This window comes from Galeopterus variegatus, unplaced genomic scaffold (assembly GCF_000696425.1).
Source record: "Galeopterus variegatus unplaced genomic scaffold, G_variegatus-3.0.2 Scaffold189, whole genome shotgun sequence".
NCBI classification, from domain to species: Eukaryota; Metazoa; Chordata; class Mammalia; order Dermoptera; family Cynocephalidae; genus Galeopterus; species Galeopterus variegatus.
In genome coordinates this window covers 255,754-277,484 of record NW_007726300.1, presented here as the reverse complement: position 1 = coordinate 277,484, position 21,731 = coordinate 255,754, and the positions used below count along the sequence as shown (strand labels likewise).

Here is a 21,731-nt window from a genome sequence, read left to right as displayed (position 1 = left end):
GGGGGGGGGGGGGGGGGGCGGGGTGTGAGTATTTTTCGCATTACACAAATGAATTTCAGCAGTCAGATTGGTAGTGGAGTTGTAGCTTATGAATATGAGACCCAGGGAAACTTGTTTATATTTGTGAACAGAGGGGGAAATGCCTCTTGGGAGTGACTAGAAGGAAATAAGACTGGAGATTAGGAGAGAAACATTCTGTGAGGTCAGCTTTCAGATGGTAGGATGCCAGTACTTTCTGCAGCCATGCCACTGATTTCACTACTTCAACTAATTCTGAATTGACCACTGAAATTTAAGAGTTCATTTTGTGTGATTAGGCTAGCTTTCTTAAGAGGATACCAGTTTTTGCTGTCCTGTCAGCTGGACACAGACATTCCAGAATTGTGTGAATATTAAGGCTAACAAATAAGCATGCAAAAGGGATAGTGAAATGTGAGAAAAGAGGAGTACCTTTGGAGTGAGGGAGCACCTCCCCCCCCCTTTTTTTTTTGACATTTCAAAGGCAGTGTGTGACAGGCAGGTTATGCTCAGGGCAGAATGGAGGATTAGCCCATGAGTGCCAAGGCCCCTTCCACCTCTGACCTTCTATAATTTTAACCTACAAAATTTGAGTTTTTAAGCTTGCTGATGGTTTATGACATCATTTGTTTAAAGAAATATGAAATTATGGGCTAAAACACATTTTCAGACTCACTACTATGTAATAAATGTTTTGAATCGCACATATTTTAAAAGATGTAACTTGATTTCTGAAGAAGACTGTCATTAAATACCTTATATAATTTGTTCACACATTTCAGAATTAATAATTAAAATATGTTAGGGGAGGATAATGCTTATTTTGTCTAAAATATCTAGTCTAAATATTTCTAAAGAAGTGCTAAGTGTACAATTTTACTTTTATCGTAGCAATCAGAAGTACATATAAGCTGTCTTTGTGGTTTACATGACCTTTGAATATCTACCTTTGTGCAGATTGGAATTCAGCCCTCATACTATTTGCTTTAAATGATAAATGAGTATTTTTTGGATTGAGTTACTTCAGAGATATATGTTATAATAAATAAGGTGAACATTGCAAGTTACCCTTTCTACCTCCCACTTCAACTGCCACAAACAGAAACATAATTTACAAAAATGAAAACAGTCTCCAGCTAGTTTGAGGCTTTTTCAAAAAGAAGCACTGGGGTTTGGCTGGGCTAGTTTCCTCAGTACACACCTGGTGTATATCACTTTAAAAAATAAATTATGCCTCATTAAATTACAATTAAATGGAATCATGATCATTTGTTTTTCTGGAAGGAAGATGTTTTGCATATTGAAAGCCTAATTTGTTGCAGGTGACAAAAAGGCTGAACAGATTATCTAATATCACTTCATTTTAGGGGGTAATGTTTGCTGGTTAGCTTGTATATACTCCAGTAGTTCAGAATTATATTAATGTGGACTATATTATTTTCACTTCAAAATGTCTTCTACCACTTTATCAGTTTTTGTACTTTCTTTTTCTTTCTTTCTTTCTTTTTCTTTTTTTTTTTTAGCTTTCAAGGAAACAAAGACTTCTCTTGTATTTTGGAGTAGGCTTGTTCTTTCTTTTTCTTCAAATGTTCTAATACTGCCCAGTGTCTCCTCTTCCCCTTTGTTGAGTCTCACCATTGTCTCTGCATACACATACTGTCTATATTTAAACTCCCAGCTAAATTAAGTCTTACCTCTTCGATAAAAATTTCCCTGAATCCTGCATTTGACAGTACTTCTCCCTCCCTTGAACCAAGATGGCACTAGTTCTATTGCACATTTATGACATTTGGCATCTTTTACATTGAGCTACTATAAAACCTTCTTTCCCCCACTGGATAGTAAACTCCTTGGGAGAAGAAGTTGTCTCATTAATATTTTCATCCCTCTCTGAGCTTTGTATCAAACTGTAAATAAGAAATGAATTAATGGACCGACTTGTCATTCTTTGAGACTAGGTATATCGAATTTAGGAGTTCCTAGATCATCAATGAGTGATATTGGATTTAGGGGCTTCCTAGGTAATCTGTGAGAGATATAGCCTAATCCTAGAGAGTCACCAAAGGTCTAAGAGGCAAGAAAAATGGATATCTATTAAAATGTAGTCAGTAATGATGTTAACTATTGCTTTCACCCATGGATTGGCCTGGAGGGTGTCTCTAAGGGGCTCGGACTCAGCATTCCTAAAACCTGGCCCAGGTATGTGTTCTCTTATTGCTCTCTTTCAGGAATAAAGGCCCATTAAAGGTAGTTTCTCACCCATCCCAGACAAGGTGTCAAGGACTAGTGCAAAAACAGGGAAGTAAATTTTATAGAGCCGGTCATGATAATGTTTTGTGAATACCAACATATATCACACATACTAACAATTTGGAGCAAACTATATAAATTGTTGGAGAAGTATGGAAATCAAAAGTTCATTGACAGGAAGTACAGATTCAGAAACTGTAAGGTCATTTAATTTGTTAGAAAGAAATATTTTAAAATACTAGAAAAAATAAGGACTTCAATTTTTCATTTAAAAAATTAGCCCAAATTCTTTGTTGTGTTTGGAGATTCCCTATATTAGTAAACAAGCTAGATGGCATTATATTATCTCTCATTTTGCACTTCGAATTATTTTGCGTTTAATCAATTTTCTGACAAGCAGATATTCTTTGCTGGTGCTGGAAATTATATGCAGCTTGCAAAAACTTCTATTAATGGGCTAGGGAAAAGGCAATTAGAGGTGTTGGGCCTGACTCCCATCTTTTTCCAGTGGCTTGTAACCAAAAAATGAAGGTATCTCTCTACCTTGTGCAGATGTTTGTTCTACTCCTTTTCAGTCAACATGTTTCCTGGTCTCACATAACCTTGGCTAACACCATGGAGGGAATTATTATAATGTCTCCCTGGAGAAGGCTCTGTTGCCTATGATGAGGAAAATACTTAATGATCACTTTATTTAATACTTGCAATATGTTTTAATATGATTACTGATATGAAAGTTTAATAAGCAATATCTTGGTTAATTTATTAATCCCTCCATTTACACATTCTCAATATTCATGACCTTTCTATTCATAAACATACATCTTTTTTTTTTTTGGTGCTCAGGTGCCACGCCACATTTTCTGTATCTCAGGCTGCATAATGGGAATGTCCAATTGATACCTCCTGCCTGGCTGGTTGATAATTAAAATGCCAGATGACGTAGTGGCAAGGGCTTTAGAAATATTTATGTGAAATAAATTATTAACTTATGTTCTATTCAAGACAGTTTCAATGTTTTAAACATTTTCTTATCTTGATAATTAGATGGGGTGATGTGTGGTATATATAAGTTATGCTATAGATTTCCTTCTGGTTTTTTCCCCCTCTGATGATTTTCACGTAACGAAATAAACTCATCGTACATTTATGATCCTGTTGAATTTGTACTACATTTTTTAAAATCCCAGTTTAAATAGTTAAAAGCATATAAACAACAAAAATGGAAAAAACTCAACAAAATAATTCAATCTCTTCCTGTGCCCACTAGCTAGCCACTTATTATCAAAAATGTCTCAGATAAAAAGAATCCACCTTGGGATCACAGCTACATAGATGAAGGTTTAGTAAGTAATTTGGAACAGTGTTCTAATCCTCTGGGGATAATATAAGGAGGTGTTGGTTTGAGACTTTATCTTCAATTTGGCAAATGAAACAGAGGCAACAGTATATTTCACCAGCCCCTTAAAATACCAGTATTGTATCTCTTTCACTTCACAAATGATGCTACTGAGCAGTCCTTTCAAGGATGCTTTGTCTTCATTTTCCTTAGAGATGGATTAATTTCCTTGATAAGGTTGTCCAATATGTAAAATATGTAGGGGAAGGAGCTATACAGTTTCAAAGTGGGGGGAGAAAAAAAGTGAACCAAACAAGAAACAAATAAAAACACTGTGTGCTTTTGAATGATTTTTTTATTGATTACAAATGAAGAAACATAATTTTGAGCCATGGTCCATTAGAATAATAATTTTTATGTCACTATTTTGTATGTAAGATCTTTGGTGTAATGTACTTCACAACCCATGAAAATAAGTTCACGGTGGAAAAATAAGTTTACAAACTTTAAGATACCTTTGAGATATCTTGAGTATAGTCCTAATAACTATCATCAAGAATATATCTATGTTGACCCTAAAACTACTTCAAATTTTAGTATTTTGAGATTTATCCAAATACTAAAGTTAATTATGAGATAGAAGTAGTAGAAGAATGGAGAAGGGAGGGGAGGAAGACCAATTCATCCTTTATGTGCAGGGCTTATCATTAAAGAAAGCTCAGAAAACATTAATCTTAGTGTCTTACTGGTATTGGAAAGTGGTAGTGATTTTATTTTTACATACACATCCTACCTTGCCCTCTCCGTGGGCATACATGCACGTGTACACACACACATGCAGGTGTGCTTACATGCACACATGCACACAGGCACACAAACACACACACACACCCCACATGCTGCTCTTTAGTGGTGTTTATATATGCATTTCTACCAAGTATTAGTTAGGATTTCTCTAGTCAAAGTAACATGACACCCAAGTTGTAAAACTATCAAATGACATAGTGCTTGTAGATTCCTTATAGTAAAACTGTTTTATGTGATGATTTACGTGGTGATTCCTTGGAGTACTGATAACTGTATGATGCACATTCTGATAAGTGACATTTGCTTCCCTATATTACAGTGCCTTGCATTATTTTACAACATTGCCTACCTTACCCTGCAGATTTCTACCCAGCCAGAGATGGTATATTCCTCTTGTATCCAATGCCTTTTCATATTTAAGCCACATATTAGAAACCTGATAATGTTTCATTTTCATTAATTTTCAACTTAGTGGAAACATCTTGGTATCTCCACCACCTTACCACAGTTCATGGAAGTGACTTTTCATGATTTGGGGTTGCCCCATCTGTTCTGAGATTCAGGATTAACATCTCAGCTCTTCCTGGGGGATAAGCCTAAACCCTAATCTTAAACTGCCCAGAGAAGGGATATTAGCTGGGAATGTACCTTAATGCCTCTGTGTGGTAATCCAACAACTGTGCAGAATGGAAACGGATCTGCATCTTTCCAAAATATTACAATGTTCCAACTCAGATCTCCAGCCCTTTTCTTGAGTCCATACTACTTTTCTCTAGACTTGGCAACATTTCTTTTTCTTTGTGAATTCTTTGTCATCAGAGAAGATGAAAACACTAATTTCCTATTTAAAACTTTTTATTTGGATGATTCACACATTCAGAAGGTATCTGAGCCTATCATGGCATTCTGTACACACTGTGTGTGGCCCCTCACTGGATGTGACTACATTTCCATTGATTTAAATGGTGAGGTTAAAGCTTCTCCCATCAGGGCATCTCACAAAAAGGTTTGGGTGCCCTCTGGTACATATGCAAGGATAACTGTTGTGTGGCTTGGGAAATTATCAGAGGGTTAACACAAGTTCTATCCATTTGCTTTGGTTTTTTTTTTTTTTTTTTTTTTTTGCCATAAGAAACATCATATTGAAAACAGTGGCCGGTCACAGAGAAATTCAGCCAAACTTTTTTTTTTTTTTAAATTGATGTAAATCTCCCATGCTGTTTAAATGTCGGAACTAAATTTACCAAACTTGGCAGATTTGTAAAGCTGAGCAGGACTGCCAAGTGTTCCCAGTTTCAAGCAGAGAGAGTTCTAACAGTTCCTGAAATACTTGTAGGAGGCACCTGGTGGTAATTGCAGTTTCACAATTCTTCCCAAGTGCCTACCTTGCTAGCTGGCATCTCTGTACACCGATGATTATTACAGTGATGACAAAGTGTCAGAACAGAACGGTCCTAAAACAAGGCATAGCCTCTGGAAGGCAAGCGTGTTTCTACAAAATCTTCTTGCTGGAGAACCCTAAGGAATTGGCTTGAGGTCCTTGACATCACAGCCAGCTGGTTACACCAGACAAATAAAGGGGGAAAGAGCCAGAAGACAGAAACCACACACATATATCTGCAGATATGACTTGACCTATTTTTTTTTTCTCATTTAATTAGGGATTGTTGTCTGAGATTCTGCGTAAGGAAGAAGATCCTCGGACGGCCTCTCAGTCTCTTTTAGTAAACCTGAGGGCCATGCAGAATTTCCTCAATCTGCCAGAAGTGGAACGGGATCGCATATACCAGGACGAGAGAGAGCGGAGCATGAACCCCAATGTGAGCATGGTCTCATCGGCCTCTAGCAGTCCCAGCTCCTCCCGAACCCCTCAGGTGAGATTTGATCCACTGACTTTTCAGTCTTTGCCTTGGAAACATCTTGCCTTCACTAATACTGTGTTTTTCCTCGAAAACTAAGAGACAAAATTCAAGAATTTCTTAATCCACTGAACATGTTGGTCAAAGGACATGAACCTCTGGCTATGTAATAGTGTAATCCTGTACTATATCATATGCCATTTCCATCTCTTTAGGAAAGGTGCCCATTCTTCCATATGTAGCAGGTGAGGGGAGCAGGTAGGCAGCAGTGTGTGGAGGGGTAGGCTCTAGAATTTCTACAGACAGCTGCTTAGTTATCAAAGAAGGGGTTAGAAGATTTGTGTTGAGGCTGAATTAGCACATTGCTTTTCCTTAAATTTTATGTTTATTCGGATGGAGTGGAGGGTTATTGAGGGCAGAGGACAGAGCTCTGCTTTATGCAATCTAAAAAAGGCAAAATGGGGGAAGACCTGTGCCTAGTGAAAGCATGCACATGTTAGATCAGAATGGTATCACTCAATGATCCCTTAGAAAATGATAGTGGAAAGGTAGGCCTTAATGATTTTCCTTCCTGGGATGATCTCCACATAGGATTCAGTGACTCCTGTTCTCCACACACTTTAAAAGTGTGCTATTCTCAAGTCTTCCTACAAATATGTGTGTCTGGTAATGCTGTGTCAAGGTCTCAAGGCAGTCAGAGGTCATTTCCAGTTAGGATCTGAGGCCACTCATTTCTAGCCTACTCCCTATTTCCCCTAAACTTTTAACTCTCAGTAGATTTATGATAAAACTATCCCATTCACTGTTGCTAGAATGGTAGCAAGTTCTCTCTGAGTGATAGTTTTCAAACCAGTATTTAATGCATATATATTTATACAAATCCAAAAACTGGGTAATTCAAAACTAAGGATCATTTTGCATAGATACTGTAGTTTTGGTTTTATAAGTTTGTTTTCTGATTAATTCCAAGAAACGCATTAAGCATAGAAACAAAATTTTATTTTAGTAGAAACATTTGAGCTTCTTCAAGTGCAATTCATTTTTTCACACATCTTAACTCTTTTTGTATTTTTGCACTCTGCAATAGCTTTTTAATTGAAGATCATTTTCTATCATGCACTGACAAATTGTGTTACTTACACTTTAGTGAATTATGAGTTTTAGTTACTTTTAAATGAAAAATGAGTCTCTTGACTGCTTATTCTGGACATGTGTAACCAAGTCTTTTTATTTATTTATTAAAAAGTTTTGGGGCATGCATATTGAGCTCCTAAGTTGGGTAAGTTGTTAATTTGCACTAATATTTGCTTCTATTAAATTCACCAGTATTTTTGCCACTTTTGAAGCTCATGAAACTGTTATAGGAGAGTCTAGCCATGCTTCTTGACCATTTATCTAGGCAGTTCTTCTGAGAAAGTCACTTCTATTTCTTAGAAAATAACACAGGTCTGTGTGTTTTGTTTTTAGCTCCTTTATAATATTTTTCTAAGAAGAGTATACCTTAGGTACTTTTTTAAAGACCTGATAGTTTTCGGAGCCAGACCAACTTACAAGCCCACACAGTTAGGGTCAGTATTTTGCTTTTTGGGGGACAGAATACCATCTAGATAAAAGTGCCCTTTAGGGATAAGTATAACAGGCAAATTGATTATTTCATTTCACAGTTTTGAGATTTCTGAAAATAAATATGAAATATTTAATCGTGGGTTTTTGGTCTCATTTTTTGGTGGCTGGCTGGTACAGGGATCCAAACTTTTTTTTTTTTTTTTTTTCCTTTTTGTTTTTTTTTACTGACCGGTAACGGGATCGCAACCCTTGGTGTCGCGCCCGTACTGGGGACCGGCAATGGGATCGCAACTCTCAGTGTTGCGCCTGCACCGCGCTCAGCCAGTGAGCGGGAACCGGTCTCAGGGATCCAAACTTTTGACCTCGATGTTACACCACACTCTTACCAGCTAAGCTAACCAGTCAATCTTAAACATGTTTCTGAGAATATAGTCATGGCACCGCATTTGCACATTCTGTAGAATTTTCTTCTTTTACTGGGGGGGGGGGGTAAAGAATGAGAAAGGGAAACTTATTAAAGTCTTTTAAAACATTTCATGATTAGCTACTTAAATTCCTTAAAATTCCTTACAGACATATCTCAGTAGTAAAGATCCATAGCACAGTAAAGCTTTCATTGTGAGAAGAGATAATAGAGGAGTCTGTACTTACTCATCCTTTCAGTTGGAGTCAGCAATTTAGTACATACAGGCAGTCTTACATAAGCATGGAGAGATCATTTTTCAAAAGCCATCAACATTTTATTGTGGTTTCAAAACATATTGAAGGAATTCACATTTGAAATTAAACCTCTTTTCTCATAATCCTTTAAATGGGCCAGTATTCCTTGGTGTACTTAATAATTACCAAATAATAGCATAAAGATAAGGATGATTGTAAAGTGCTTACTGTGTATCAGTTATTGTGAGCATTTTGCATGAATTAAATCCTCACCACTTTGTGATATTATCCCCATTTTACAGGTGAGGAGGTTGAGGTTTAGATGAGTTAAATAGCTTGTATTAGGTCACATGGCTGAGTGGTAGAGCTTGGATTTGAACTCTAGGTATTCTGAGTCCAGAACCTGGGCTCTCAACCATATATTATAGTTTCTTGAGGGGTTTCATTTTAGCCCTCAGGCTTCTAGAGAAGATTTGACAGGTGCGGCTAATGAAGAAAACTGAATTGGGAAAAAGAGATGATATGCTGAATTATTCACTTAACAGGAAAAGCATTGTGGGTTAACTAGAAATTTGGGGGAGAAAAGGGAGTTCTTTGAAAAAATTACAGAGACTTCGATTATTATGGGAAAGTCCAAACTAGAGGTGAGGAGGATACCTGTAAAAACAGCATCCAGAATAAATCACAGATGTTGGAGGCAGTATAATACAGTGCTCCTGAGCCCATGCTTTGGAGCCTGAAGATGTGAGTTCAGGTCATGGTTCCTTCACCCGCTGTTGCTGGTCCTTCTAGCCAGCTAAGTATCCTCTTTTATTTCAGTTTTTAAAAATTGCGTGATAATAAAAGTAAAAACACTTTCTAGAGTACCCGGCACATAAAAAGTACCCTATAAATTATACTTATTATTACTTTGTAGATATTAGAAAATAGTACAAGACAGGGAAGTCAAGGAGAATGCAAAAGTCAATGAGCACTTTTAAAAAGTAAAGCTTTCGTGGAAATTTAGAATCTTAATTCTGGCCTCAAGACACTGTTGATAATGATTGCACGGTGTCCAAACTGCATGCCATGTCTTTCTCCAGATCCACAGGCTGCTGGATCCATTGAAGACCAGCTCAGGGCATCCACATAGGGAAAGTTGTGGTTTGGGGACAGCTCCCTTGATTTGGGATGCTAGGTTGAATGGAAACAAAAAGGAAAAAAATAGTTTAGACCAGTTCAGCCTGGAGTGCCCAAGGATCAGGGCTGACTGTTCCTGGAGCCATGTTGCTAAGAGTTCTAAGAAACCAGCTCAGCGCCTCTCATTAGACACCAGCAAAGACTTTTAAGGTTCAGACCAAGCAAATGCTCTCATAGTCTTTTGGATCAAGTAGATTCAAACGTTTTAGGGTTATCCTAACCCCAAGAAGTACAGACACCTTCTATATTGCCCTTCATTTGTCTCTGAAGCTGATGGGAAATCATTCAATTAAAACGAGCACAGCAGAATACATAAAACCACAATATGAGTTTAAGAAAATGAAAACGGCACATCAAAGGCATTCTGAAGCCTAGTTTTATGAAATGAAATTTTGTTTCATTTCCACTGATTTCCTAGGTGAAATTAGGTGACTGTCTGGGTAGCATAATGATGATAATGATGGGAAACCATACATACTCAAATGACATACGTAAAGCTTTAATAAAGAATGAGACAGACTCAGGGGAGTGCATTAAATTGAGTAATAATTTATTATTTAGAGACCTCTACCCATTTACTCATTTTTTCTGGAAGAATTGGCTCTTCCTCCAAGGTGTGCCATTTTTAGAAAGAAAAAGGTAACTGTGTGTGTGTTCTGCATGTTTGTTTTGCAGTTAGATCGTTGCTTATTGTTTGGTGCCCAGGGTAGCTACCCTACCTGTGAACCATCCAGGGTACTGTGAGGGAAAAGGGTTGACAGGGTTCTGCATGTCCTATAGGAATGCACTGCAATTATTTCCAATCACAATTAACCTGATTAGAATAATGGACAGGAAGTGTCCCTCTGTAGCTAATGCAGTTTGGCATCAGCTGACTGAAATCCTTTGATAATTTCTGCACAGATGGCTGGGCTGAATGCAGCACTTTTTAAATTATTATTTTCATGGTCTCTTGGTAGGCCAAAACCTCGACACCAACAACAGACCTCCCTATTAAGGTGGATGGCGCCAACGTCAACATCACAGCTGCCATTTATGACGAGATCCAACAGGAGATGAAAAGGGCCAAGGTGTCTCAAGCCCTGTTTGCCAAAGTGGCTGCAAATAAAAGTCAGGTGAGTGGTTTTTAAAAGAGCAAAATCTAGGGCTGGAATTAGACCTTTCTCCTCCTTCCACCAATAAAAATACATCTGTTCCTATAATAATAATAACAATAATAATCCCCAGGGAACCTGTCACGTTCTGCCTTTTGCTCCACAGTTTGCTTTTGCTCCCATTGGAGTTCAAAATAGGGACTAAGCCAAAACCTCAGGTATTTTCTTCTAAAGAATTTTTTCAAAAAAAGAATGAGCCTTGAGTGATTTGTCTCTTTTCTAAACAGTGGTATGTGCTTTTTTTGTTGTCGTGCTTTTTCTTTCTTTCCTTTTTTTTTTTTTTTTGTATTCATGCAAAATTTAGAATGTGTATAACAGCACCTTTCTTCAACCAAGTTTTAAGCAGGTCTCATCACCTCTTATTCCCAGCAGGGCAATGGCTGACTTTGTTATAATAACCACTTTTCCCCAGCCCCAGAGACAGCTTTCCATGTCAGGTGTTTCTTTTATGTACAGAATACAGTTGTTTTTTCAGGAGAAAACACACATGAGGAGTCCAGAATAAGTGTTAAAATCCTTTAACAGAAAAACATAGACGCTTATCCAGTAAAATTTTTCAGAGTGCCGTGATTGTGGGGAATGCAATACTCTAGGGAAAAGGGCAGACAGATGCTTGGGTTTTTTATTTCTGAAAGCAGCAACAGTTGTGGGATCTATTATCTGTTTCAGTTTGTTTAAAGGGACAACTTCTGCCCTATTCTAGAATCTTAGGTTAGTTTGAGGTGCTTACTTATTTATGTCTAGGATGAACAATTAATGCGAGGTAGAGGAAGTAGAAGTTAGTTAAAACATAATTTTGAGAGTCCTTTGATTCTGAGCTTGATTTCCTCTGTGGCCTTGAATGACAAATGTTTTCATCCCTACATATGTAAATGGTGAAATGGTCCATCATCCCCCTAACAGATCTTCTGTTAGTGTGCTATAAAGAAAGGAAGTTACTGAGTATTGTATTTCTATTAAGCAAGAAGGTTTTCAATAAAAATTAAGGTTTTAGAACTTAGAAACCTTTAAATGATAGATAGTTAAATGTTATTGAGACTAATTCTATGGTTTTGGGATAAGCCAGTTTTACCTGCAATTTTTCAGTAACCTGACAAGTAATTTTCAGATGTTGATAAAAGGGAAGGAGAAGTAGAATACCAAGGAATTTTGAAGAGGATTGAAATGTTTGTTTCCCTTTTCAATTTCAATATAGTAATTTTTCTAGATTACTCTGACTCTCTCTCATCAATGAAATCAATGAAATACAGTTTGCTAAGACATGATGTCCAGCCATAGTATGAAATAAATGAAAAGAAAATACCATAGAGCCTTCTTAAACTGTTAAATGCATAAAATCCCATGCACCACATGGCAAAATATAATGAGAGTTGGACCTGTTAAACGAATAAAGCTGTTAAATGCATAATGCCACTTGGCAAAACTACTGTGCATTTAATGGTTTTCCACTGTGTAATAAAGGACATATGTGGTAAATGTGCAGTGAGTATAAAAGCTGCACAATTGATTTTGCAAACCTGCCCCTTAGTCATGACTTGATGTAAATATCAAAGTTTCACTCAGCCCTTTTTTTATAAGCAGCTTATAAGAAAAACTGAAGACCACAGTCTGAGAACTTGATTCAAAATGCCTATAATAGTCCTGTTGACTTGGCACTCTGACTTTTGGAAACAGTGGTGCCTCCGGCCTCCCAAAATAATTCAGGTGGCTGATTGAAAGCTGTCTTTGCCAATTGGCTAAAGCTTAGCTTTCCAAATTTTTGATGCCTCCCAAGAGATCAGTAGCCCTGATCTTGTAGAGTCTGGAAGAAAATGTAGTTCTGGGAATTAATATGCCAAAGGGTGAGATTGAGCCTAAGTGTTCTTTTTTCACTGAGATAGTGATCTTATTATAACTTAGGAATAGGGGACCTTATTGGAAATAGCTGACTAGGTAGGCAAATCAGGCGTTATGTTTATAAAAAGTGGTACTGCCTGACAAAATGAACTTAACCAATAGTTTCAAAGGCAATTTAACATAAGATACTCACTCCATTTTATAAATACCAGTGTTCACTTGATAAAAAGCATATTTAGTGAAGTCAGTTGTATGATTTGGAACACTGCACATATATTCGGTGCATATCCACAAGGTATAGATGTATGCGTGTGCATATGTATATAACTAATGGTGGGACTTTACCTCTCCAGGCTGCAATGGGGAATGGCCACACCTACTTCACTGGATTGTGAGGACTGAAAGAACAAAGGTTTTATCTTCCTCTCCTGAATTCCCTTCTCTCCCTCTTTTATTTTACTTTGGAGGGATTGGAAGTTTTGGGGTTACTGAGTGGGCAAATGCATAACAGGGGCTTTTCATTCCCTTGGAAGTGAAATTAGGGGAACCTTTAATTAGGAACTTCTATGAACTGGAGTAGGCTTGGAGCCCTGAAGGCCCAGTTCAAATACACATAGCAACCCTCCCCTTCCATTTGAAATTTCTTTTAAAATAGAAATGAACCCTCCATTAAACTTCATTCATTCCTTGGTGCGAATTGCTGTAATCAGCTATTAAGAATAATACCTAACAGTGTCCTGTGTGTTAGGGAACCTTTGAATGAAGAATAGGAAAAAGGGGAAGAAAATTTTAGAGAGATTAAGGGTGGTGAGCCAAGATGGCTAAATGTTTGGGAACAGGCACAAAGTGGGGGTGGGAGAGGTAGAAAAGGAATTGAAAGGGTGACAGACTAGTCCATGGTGAAAATCCATTATGGGAAGTGTGTGTGTTTCCTTAGTGCATTGGTTACAACAGGATGCATTTGTAGGGTCACAGACCATCTCCTCCAGCTCAGCCCCAGCTCCTTTGTCATGGCCAGGCCAGTCCATCATCCAGTTCCATTAGATATTTCCTATCTGGCTCTTGCCTCTTTCTTCATGGGAGAAAAGTCAAAGAAGAACAAAGTAAGAGGGAAAGACACACTTAGGTACATTTCACCTTGTACTTTTATTTTTGATTTGGGATCAGTTTAGTTGTTTAGAATAATTTAGTGTGTGTGAATTCTGAGGAGTATCTTTCTCTTCTTTTTGCAGAATATTCAGATTGTTGGTTGTTGGTCTTTAAGGGATAGGATGACACTATGGCCAGTGAAATAGGAGTGAGGGGTTCTTAGTTGGAGTTATAATGTAAAGGTGTATAGGACGTTTTCTGTAGAACTTCAGTCTGACCCTCTCGTACAAAGGGCCACCAAGGAATGAATCGAGTGGCCACAGGAACCCCTCGTTCCTCAGCAGCTTCTGGTAATCTTCTTATCCCTCTTACTTTACTCTTTTCTTCCCCGTTGCCCATAATCACCTGTGATCTGGGAAGTGGAAATCCAGAGGGGAGAAAACACAGTAACCTATGGGCACTCCTACTGCAGTCCTCCAGTGATGGCCATGTACTTTGTCACAGCATCTTCTGCCATCTTTCTTTTGCTTGACATCAATTGCTGCATTCCCCAGACACTAATTCATTGTTTCTCTCATATCCTGCTCTCTGTTCTCTTTCATAGCCTCGTAGAATGCTGAGGATCATCTGAAGTTGGTTTTCTTTTGAGAAGAGAGTGAACATTGTATAGCCCAAGACCCAACTCTACATATATGACTGTCTTTTCCTACAAGGTTTGGGTAAAAATAGAGTAGGGAGAGAAATGAGAAGGGGCTTAGTTTAATTCCTATTTTCCTTCCCTCCACTAAAAAAATAAAAACAAACTAATGAACAAACACTTCAGGAGGGCATTGGGCTTGCTTTCTCTATCAGAAAGATAGAGGGAAGTTGAGACACTGCATTCTGTTCTGTATGGACAAAGGGAAAGAGATAGCCTGGTGTAAACCCCAGATGGTGGTAATGAAAGAGCCAGCCCCAGAGGCTGTTGGGATGAAATAATGAGGGTGATCTGGGAACAAGAAGGGACCCAGAGAAGTCTTTGGTGAGATGACGTTGGTAGGATGCTCTCATCTCCACCACGGTTTAAGGACTCCTGCCAATCCTAGAATTCTCCTCCCCATTACTCCCCCCACCCTCTTCCAGGCCCGTGATCTGTGGGAGCTAACTATAGAGTCAGGAATGATAAAGGCCTTCTTTCTACTACAAAAGAGCGTAGGAGGCACAATCATGATCTCATTGTAGAGCTAGAGGAGATGGATTTCTGGCCTCTACAATTTTGAAATCATTTTTCCCATAGAAACTGTTCTACATGGTGATTGTGTTTCAATATGTTCTATGCTTCATGTACACTATAATTAAATAAATTTTGTGTAGTGACCTTTATACCTTATCACTATCTTTCTACAGCAAATATATATGTGAGGGCACTTCAGAAAGTTCATGGAATATGGAATTAAAAGATAATACAAGTCTTTCCATTAACTTTTTGAAGACCCCTCATATATATTATGAGTTCTCAACAACTGACTTAAATTTTATTCCTAAATGAGAGGCTACTTCTGTTTTAGATGTAGTTTACGAGCTTAAATTTTATGAACTTTTTTTTTTTTTTTAGTCTCTCCTTATAGCTGGTCTAATTTGCTTTATAGGCTAAATGATTTAAAACATACAGGTCTCCATGGCAGATCCTTTTTAAATAAAACAAAACCAAAGGAAAGAAAGACAACTTTACATAAAAAAAAATGGGTATATTATTTGGTTCGTTGTTTTTTTTTAATTGTTGTTTGTTGTTGGCGTTTATATCACATGCAGTATATGTGCTAGCGTTTTCTTCATTCAGTCATGGATTACTGTATTAATTTATGTTTTTGTATCTCTTTTAAAAATATCCCAAGCATAATTGTACATATTTCTTTTTTAAAGAAATAACTTCTATTTTATGATTACATATGTAATAACCTTCTTATTTAGAAAATTCAGAAAGTGAAAAAAAGTATGAAGGCAAAAACGTGGATCACCCACAATTCCACAACCCAGAGGTAGTTACTATGAGCATTTTAGAAACTTTCCTTTCAATACATACATGTGTGCATGGGAGTATACATGCATGTTCATATCCTCACTGAGATCATACCTCACAACACCTAATTATAAGACAATTTAAAAATACAATTATTTTTTTCAAGGAAAGCTTTTCATGTAGCAGAGTAAATTTACAAAATATAAAATATTATCTTTAGTGTCATTACTTAGTTTCTTGGCCTTAAATATTGCATGAGGATCAAAGTTTTGCTACTTTGCACAGACAGTGGTTTGACCTTTATCTTATATTATTAAGTTCTTGTAATAGGGGTGCTTTATTGGGCCTGAGATAGCTCAAGCATTAGAAATAGATGTGTGGCTACCCTGATCTCTCTGGTATGAAGAGTGATAGGAAGTACAGGCTATCGGATGCTCTGTGTAAAATGAGATGGTGGTCTCAGTCTCAAATGATTTAGATTTTGCCATTTGTATTCAGCATGTAAGGCAAGCTAAAATGGAGTGGGTGGCCTTGAACAAGTAGCTGCCCCCTAGGCCAGTTTCTTTGGAACATAATCATCTGAAAGCCTATCAAGGAGCAGTTTCTACTCTTGTCAGTCTGGGCAGGTATACAACAATTTAGGGGCTGTCTGCACTAAATTTTGAATTTGAGCTTTCAAATTCAAAAAAACTAATATACTAAAATTACCATTTGAAAAAATTATGATGCCTAGTGAAGAAATTTCTCAAAATTCCCAAATGCCACGAAGTGGACAGTCAACACAGTGATGCCTGAGCATCAAGCCGAGCCCTTCAGTTTCCCCTCCTTTTTCTCTCAGCATAATCACAAGGGATTAGATTCTAATGAGGGACTCTTAGCAGAAATTTTCAGAAGACCAACCTCATAATGAAGAATTGGGTTCTTTTTACCACTCTCACAATTAATTATGTTAATGTTTCATGCTCTAAAACTAGCCTTTATAGGAGTCTTTAATTAGATGTCAATGTAGATTAATCACAGAGTTCATATGCAGTTCTTAAAATATCAAATACCTTTAACTCATCGCTACAATTTTTTTACTGATTTTAAACTCATCTTTATCTACTGCAGAAACCCTGGAGTTGCTTTATTTTGTCTGTTCATGACATGGTACCTTTGGAAACTTACATGTGACTTTGAGGCAAATCATGTTGCCATATTAAAGTCACCTCTCTGAACTCTCCCCAGTCCTCTTGGGAAGAGAACATTGAGTTAAAGCATGGTTCTTACAGTGAGAGAAGACTGGTGCCTCTGAATGGCTCCTACCACTTTGCTATGGAGCCTATTCATCTTCTTTTCACAGGCCAGGCTAGGGTGTCAGGAGGCACACACTTAAAGAACCATACTCCTTACATATCTGGCCCTAGTCTCTTGCTTGCCTCACTCTATTCCACACCTTCATCTTCCAAAAAAGCCTGGCTTCTGGTTTTCTGCTGTGTCTTTTTCAAGTTGTTTTCTCTGTTCTGAGGAAGTTTGCCTAATATACAGGGCTGTGACACAGGTATGCTGGAATTTGGACCTGAAGTGAGACTGGAAACATTTTGGTTATTTTCTGCTTGATATTTTAGCCTAGTGTGTTTGCTGTTAATATCTTTCTAGTGGTTAAGTGGAGAAGAACAAGATTCCAGATTCCAGATTCTTTCTTCTTTTTGACTGATATGAATGGCTTTTTCAGGTGCATGTACTCATGTATGTATGTGTATACATATTTATATAAGTAAAGGCATACCAAGCCTCCGTAGTATTATATAGCTTATGTACGTCCCATGGATCTATGGTAAGGAGGGTGACAAAATTTTATGGAATTCCCTCTTGACTTGAGCCCTCTTTAGCAGAGGTTAAAGAGTTGTTCTGAAATAAGATTTTCATTGCTCTCAATTACAGACCCAATCTTGAGAAACTCATCCGTAGAAATGTGAGAGACATATACCTTATAAGGTAGCCCAGAGACAGGTGAAAATTGGTCCCCATGAAAATACAGTTTAGAACTTAGTATACAATTTTGAAAAATAAGAAAGAGAAGCAGATCATTTTTACTTATCACATTCAAGGTATAAAATAATTAACCTTGAACTGTAACCAAATGCTAGCACAAATCTTCTTTCAGGTTAGATGACCTCCTCGTCAGGAATTCACTGAAGCCCTTGACGAGTCTCCCTTGTAGTTAGCCTTTTATCCATTTCGGTTTTCTTGATTAGGTTATCTTGAATCATTAGGGGGTTTATTTATTTTAATAGACACTTATTGGATTCATGAAAAGAGAATTCGGTGACTAAGAAACAAGAGCTGAATATTATCTGGCTCATTTCACACTTCAGAAGAATCTCAACCAGCTGAAAAGAAATCCTTTCACAGTTACAAAAGTTTGTTTGGGGACTTTATGTGCTTCCATTTAGAAAGTGAACTGTCTGTGGTTAATAATATGAATTTTCTTTTGAGACACTCAGAAAACATTTCCTTTTGGTTACATATGCTGACATTTTCTGTATTGAAGATGTGGGTGAGTAAACGGCCTTTTACATTTCTGCTGCAAGAAGCCTTGAGTCATTCTCCTGAAGAACTGTTCATTTGCCGACTTTTTCATTCATTAGAGTTCCTGAAGGGGCAAAAAGGGTGGGGGGCTACTTACTATTTAATTGACTAAATTCACTTGTCAACTCTGTGTTAGGCACATCAAGGGGAACATCACTGTAACAATATCTTGCCTTCAAAGAGAGTATAGCCTTACTCGACAGGGACAAAGTTATTTACTCTCTCTTGCTGGTGACCAAAGCAGGCTGTGAATTTGTGATTAGTGCTGAGCAAGTCCTGATTTCTATCTGTTCTGAAATAGTACAGAAACTGGAAAATTTGTTGTAAACATAGACCTTTTTTTTTTTTTTAAGGAAAAAACATGGAGACTGGGAGAAGTTTGAGTCATAGCCAGTGTCCTGAAGAAACTTGTAGTGACATTTCAGTACCATGGACAGGAATCCCTCTCTTCTCATATGCTCTCCCAGCTCTCCACCTCCCCATATCACTTAAACATAAGGTTTAGAGCTAGGGTTCAAACTCATATCTGATAGGCTCCGAACTGAAACACTGGGCCGTATTAATGTTTTTTGAAAGACATTCCTGTTCATTTGAACATTCTCAGCCTTTGGTATGTGATTTGGAGTCTACCTGAACTTTTTACATCTTTAAAATTTTTTATAAATGAAATAGATATTGCCATTCCTCATTCATTTACAATCCAGGAGAGCTTAAAAAACTCCCATATGCACAAGATCAACAATGACAACAATAACATACACATACATACAGAGAGAGAAAGAGAAAAGAAAATGATTAAGATGATAACAGGTTTTTTAAATGATTGTTATAGTTTGTTGCTTATGATACATGTCTTTTTTTTTTTTAAAGAATGAAAACTTTTAGAGGATGAAGTTTATGAAGTATGTACTTTACCACTACCAGGCCATTGTGGGTCCTGGCTAATACCCAGCAACATGATTTTACTATGAAAAATACCCTTCTATCTAGGCTAGGATAAGTGATATTATTGACTTTATCTTTGTCTTTTCCCCTAGGACTTACTGTTAAAAAAGAAGGGGTGGGGGGGGGTGACTAATTCTTTGTCATACCAGTTAAAAAGCCTTCAGTGACTCCTAGGGCCTGTAGGATTAAGATGAAATTTCTTTGCGTGGTGTTCTTTATAGTCTCATCCCTACCTTCATTTCTAAACTGTGCTTTAGCCTCACAGAGTTGCTTCTGATTCCTTGAGCGTGTTAACTTTACACGTCTTTGCATTTGCTCATAATGTTCTCTCTGCTTGGAATGTGCTTTCTATCACTTCCTCTCCCCACCCGATGAAATCTATCTTTGCCTTTCAAGGTTTACCTTATACATCATATTCTCAGCGATGACGCTTTTCCTGAACTGCTTCTCCTTAATGGTCAGAATTACTCACTTTCTTGTCAGTGATCTCAATTAACCTTTTAAGTAAGAAGTAACAGTGACAATTAAATGATGTATGTAATGTACCAATCCATTGCATATAGCACACAGGAGGTAAGTGCTCAGTAGAAAATTGTAAACTGAATTAATGTTCTGAGAGACCTCTGTCATTATTTGCAATTTATATAATAGGGATAAATTGGGTAACCCCATTTTCCTTATCATGTTCATGCATTAGAGATGGGGAAACAAACCTTAAAACATTGACAGGGTTGCTTCTGAGAATTAGTACTCCTTCCCAACAATAATTCTTTGAATTTCAGGCTATAAAATGTTTCTCTAGGCTAATTTCTATGTGCCCTAATAATTTCAGTGCAATCTAATTAACATTTATTGAGTATCTACTGTTTGTAAGGAATCATATTCTGCTCTGAAATCCTAAAATGAATAAGAAACCAACCCTTGCCCTCCTGTCCCATCAAGAAGCTGACTGTTCTGATGGGGATGCAGACATGCCCACCCCTAACAATAATAATCATCAATTGTGAAAAGGTTAATCAAAATGCTTGGGGTCATGCAGGAGTGAGCATCCAATTCTCACAGGAGACCAGGTGAGACCACATCAGCTGAGTCTTCAAGTTCAGCTTCTCAAGGGAGACAGAGGTTTGGGTATGAGACATTTCAGCTAAGGGAGTAACATGGAAAAAGCATGGGGGTGGGAATGGACAAATAATTTCCATGGACTGTGAGTAATTCCCATTGGGTGGAACACAAAGTCAGTAGGGGGAATTGATGGGAGATGAGATTATGAAGGAAAAACAGGAGCAAATTGTGGTTCTTACCATTGCCTCTTCTAATGCTCTTGAATTATGAAGTAGAGGTTCTGTCTTTTATGTAATTCACTGATGAAACTGTCAGTTTACTGGAAGATAAACAATGGGGTTATTATTCATCTTCCAAAAAGATTTAATGGCACATTTCTTGAAATACTAAGGATTCCTAATACATTTACAATGTGATTTGCTTTGTAAATTTAGATTGACATGCAACTTTTCAGAAACGTGGATTGTAAACAAACCATATCTTGACTAGTATGAGTGTCGCCTGACCTGCATAGTTGGAAAGGATAGTCAGAACTGTTTTTTCTGCTGAGGGAAATATATTTGTTTAAGAGGCTGATGAGATGGCTAAAATGAGATGTTAATAAATATGATTTGCTTATGCACTGAGTGCTCAGGAACTTCTTAACCATTGACTGCAAGGAAGCAGTCTTTGAACCTGTGTTCCTTCTCTGGGTTCAGAATTTGATAGTAAACAAAAGGTTTAATCATGAATTTCTTGGCATTGTTACACTTAGGCTTCACGTGTATTTTCCTATGTGAGTTCCAGGTATTTCCTGTACTTTAGAAAACTAACACAGAAATGTTGCAAAAATAATACAGAAGAGATAATTGCACTGTACTGTGTATCCTCTATCTAGCTTCCCCTGATGTTGATAAATTACATCACCATAGTGCAGTTATTGATGATAGTGCCATTATCAAAACCGTAAAATTAAAATTATTTCAGTGCTATTAACTAAGCTAAAACCTTACTCTAACTTTGCCAGTTTTTTTTTTTTTTTTTTTTTTTTTTTTTTTTTTTTTTTTTTTTTTTTTTTTTTTTTTTTTTTTTTTTTTTTTTTTTTTTTTTTTTTTTTTTTTTTTTTTTTTTTTTTTTTTTTTTAATACAAATGTCCATTTTCTTTGCCAGGATCCTATTTAGGAAACTACATTGCGTCTAGTTGTTATTTCTCCTTAATATCCACAGTCTGCGACCGTTCCTAAATCTTTCCTTTTCCTTTATGACCTTGTTTCTTTTGAAAGAGTATTTATTGGTTATTTTGTTGAATACCTTTCAATTATGGTTTGTCTGATGTTTTCCATTGATTTGACTGAGAGGTTATGCATTTTGGTCAAGACTACCTTAGATACAATGTTGTGTCCTTCATAGGACATCAT

At 37.1% G+C, this 21,731-nt stretch overlaps 1 protein-coding gene across 2 annotated transcripts in view; it reads left to right on the top strand.

Moving 5' to 3' along the window:
* SATB2 (SATB homeobox 2) overlaps positions 1-21,731 on the top strand; it is a 183,514-nt gene that overhangs the window by 120,925 nt on the left and 40,858 nt on the right. For both annotated transcript variants that reach the window (XM_008564650.1, XM_008564655.1), the window contains exons 8-9: positions 6,076-6,288; positions 10,638-10,793. In XM_008564650.1, coding sequence (XP_008562872.1) covers positions 6,076-6,288; positions 10,638-10,793 — 369 coding nt within the window. The remainder of the gene's footprint in view (positions 1-6,075; positions 6,289-10,637; positions 10,794-21,731) is intronic.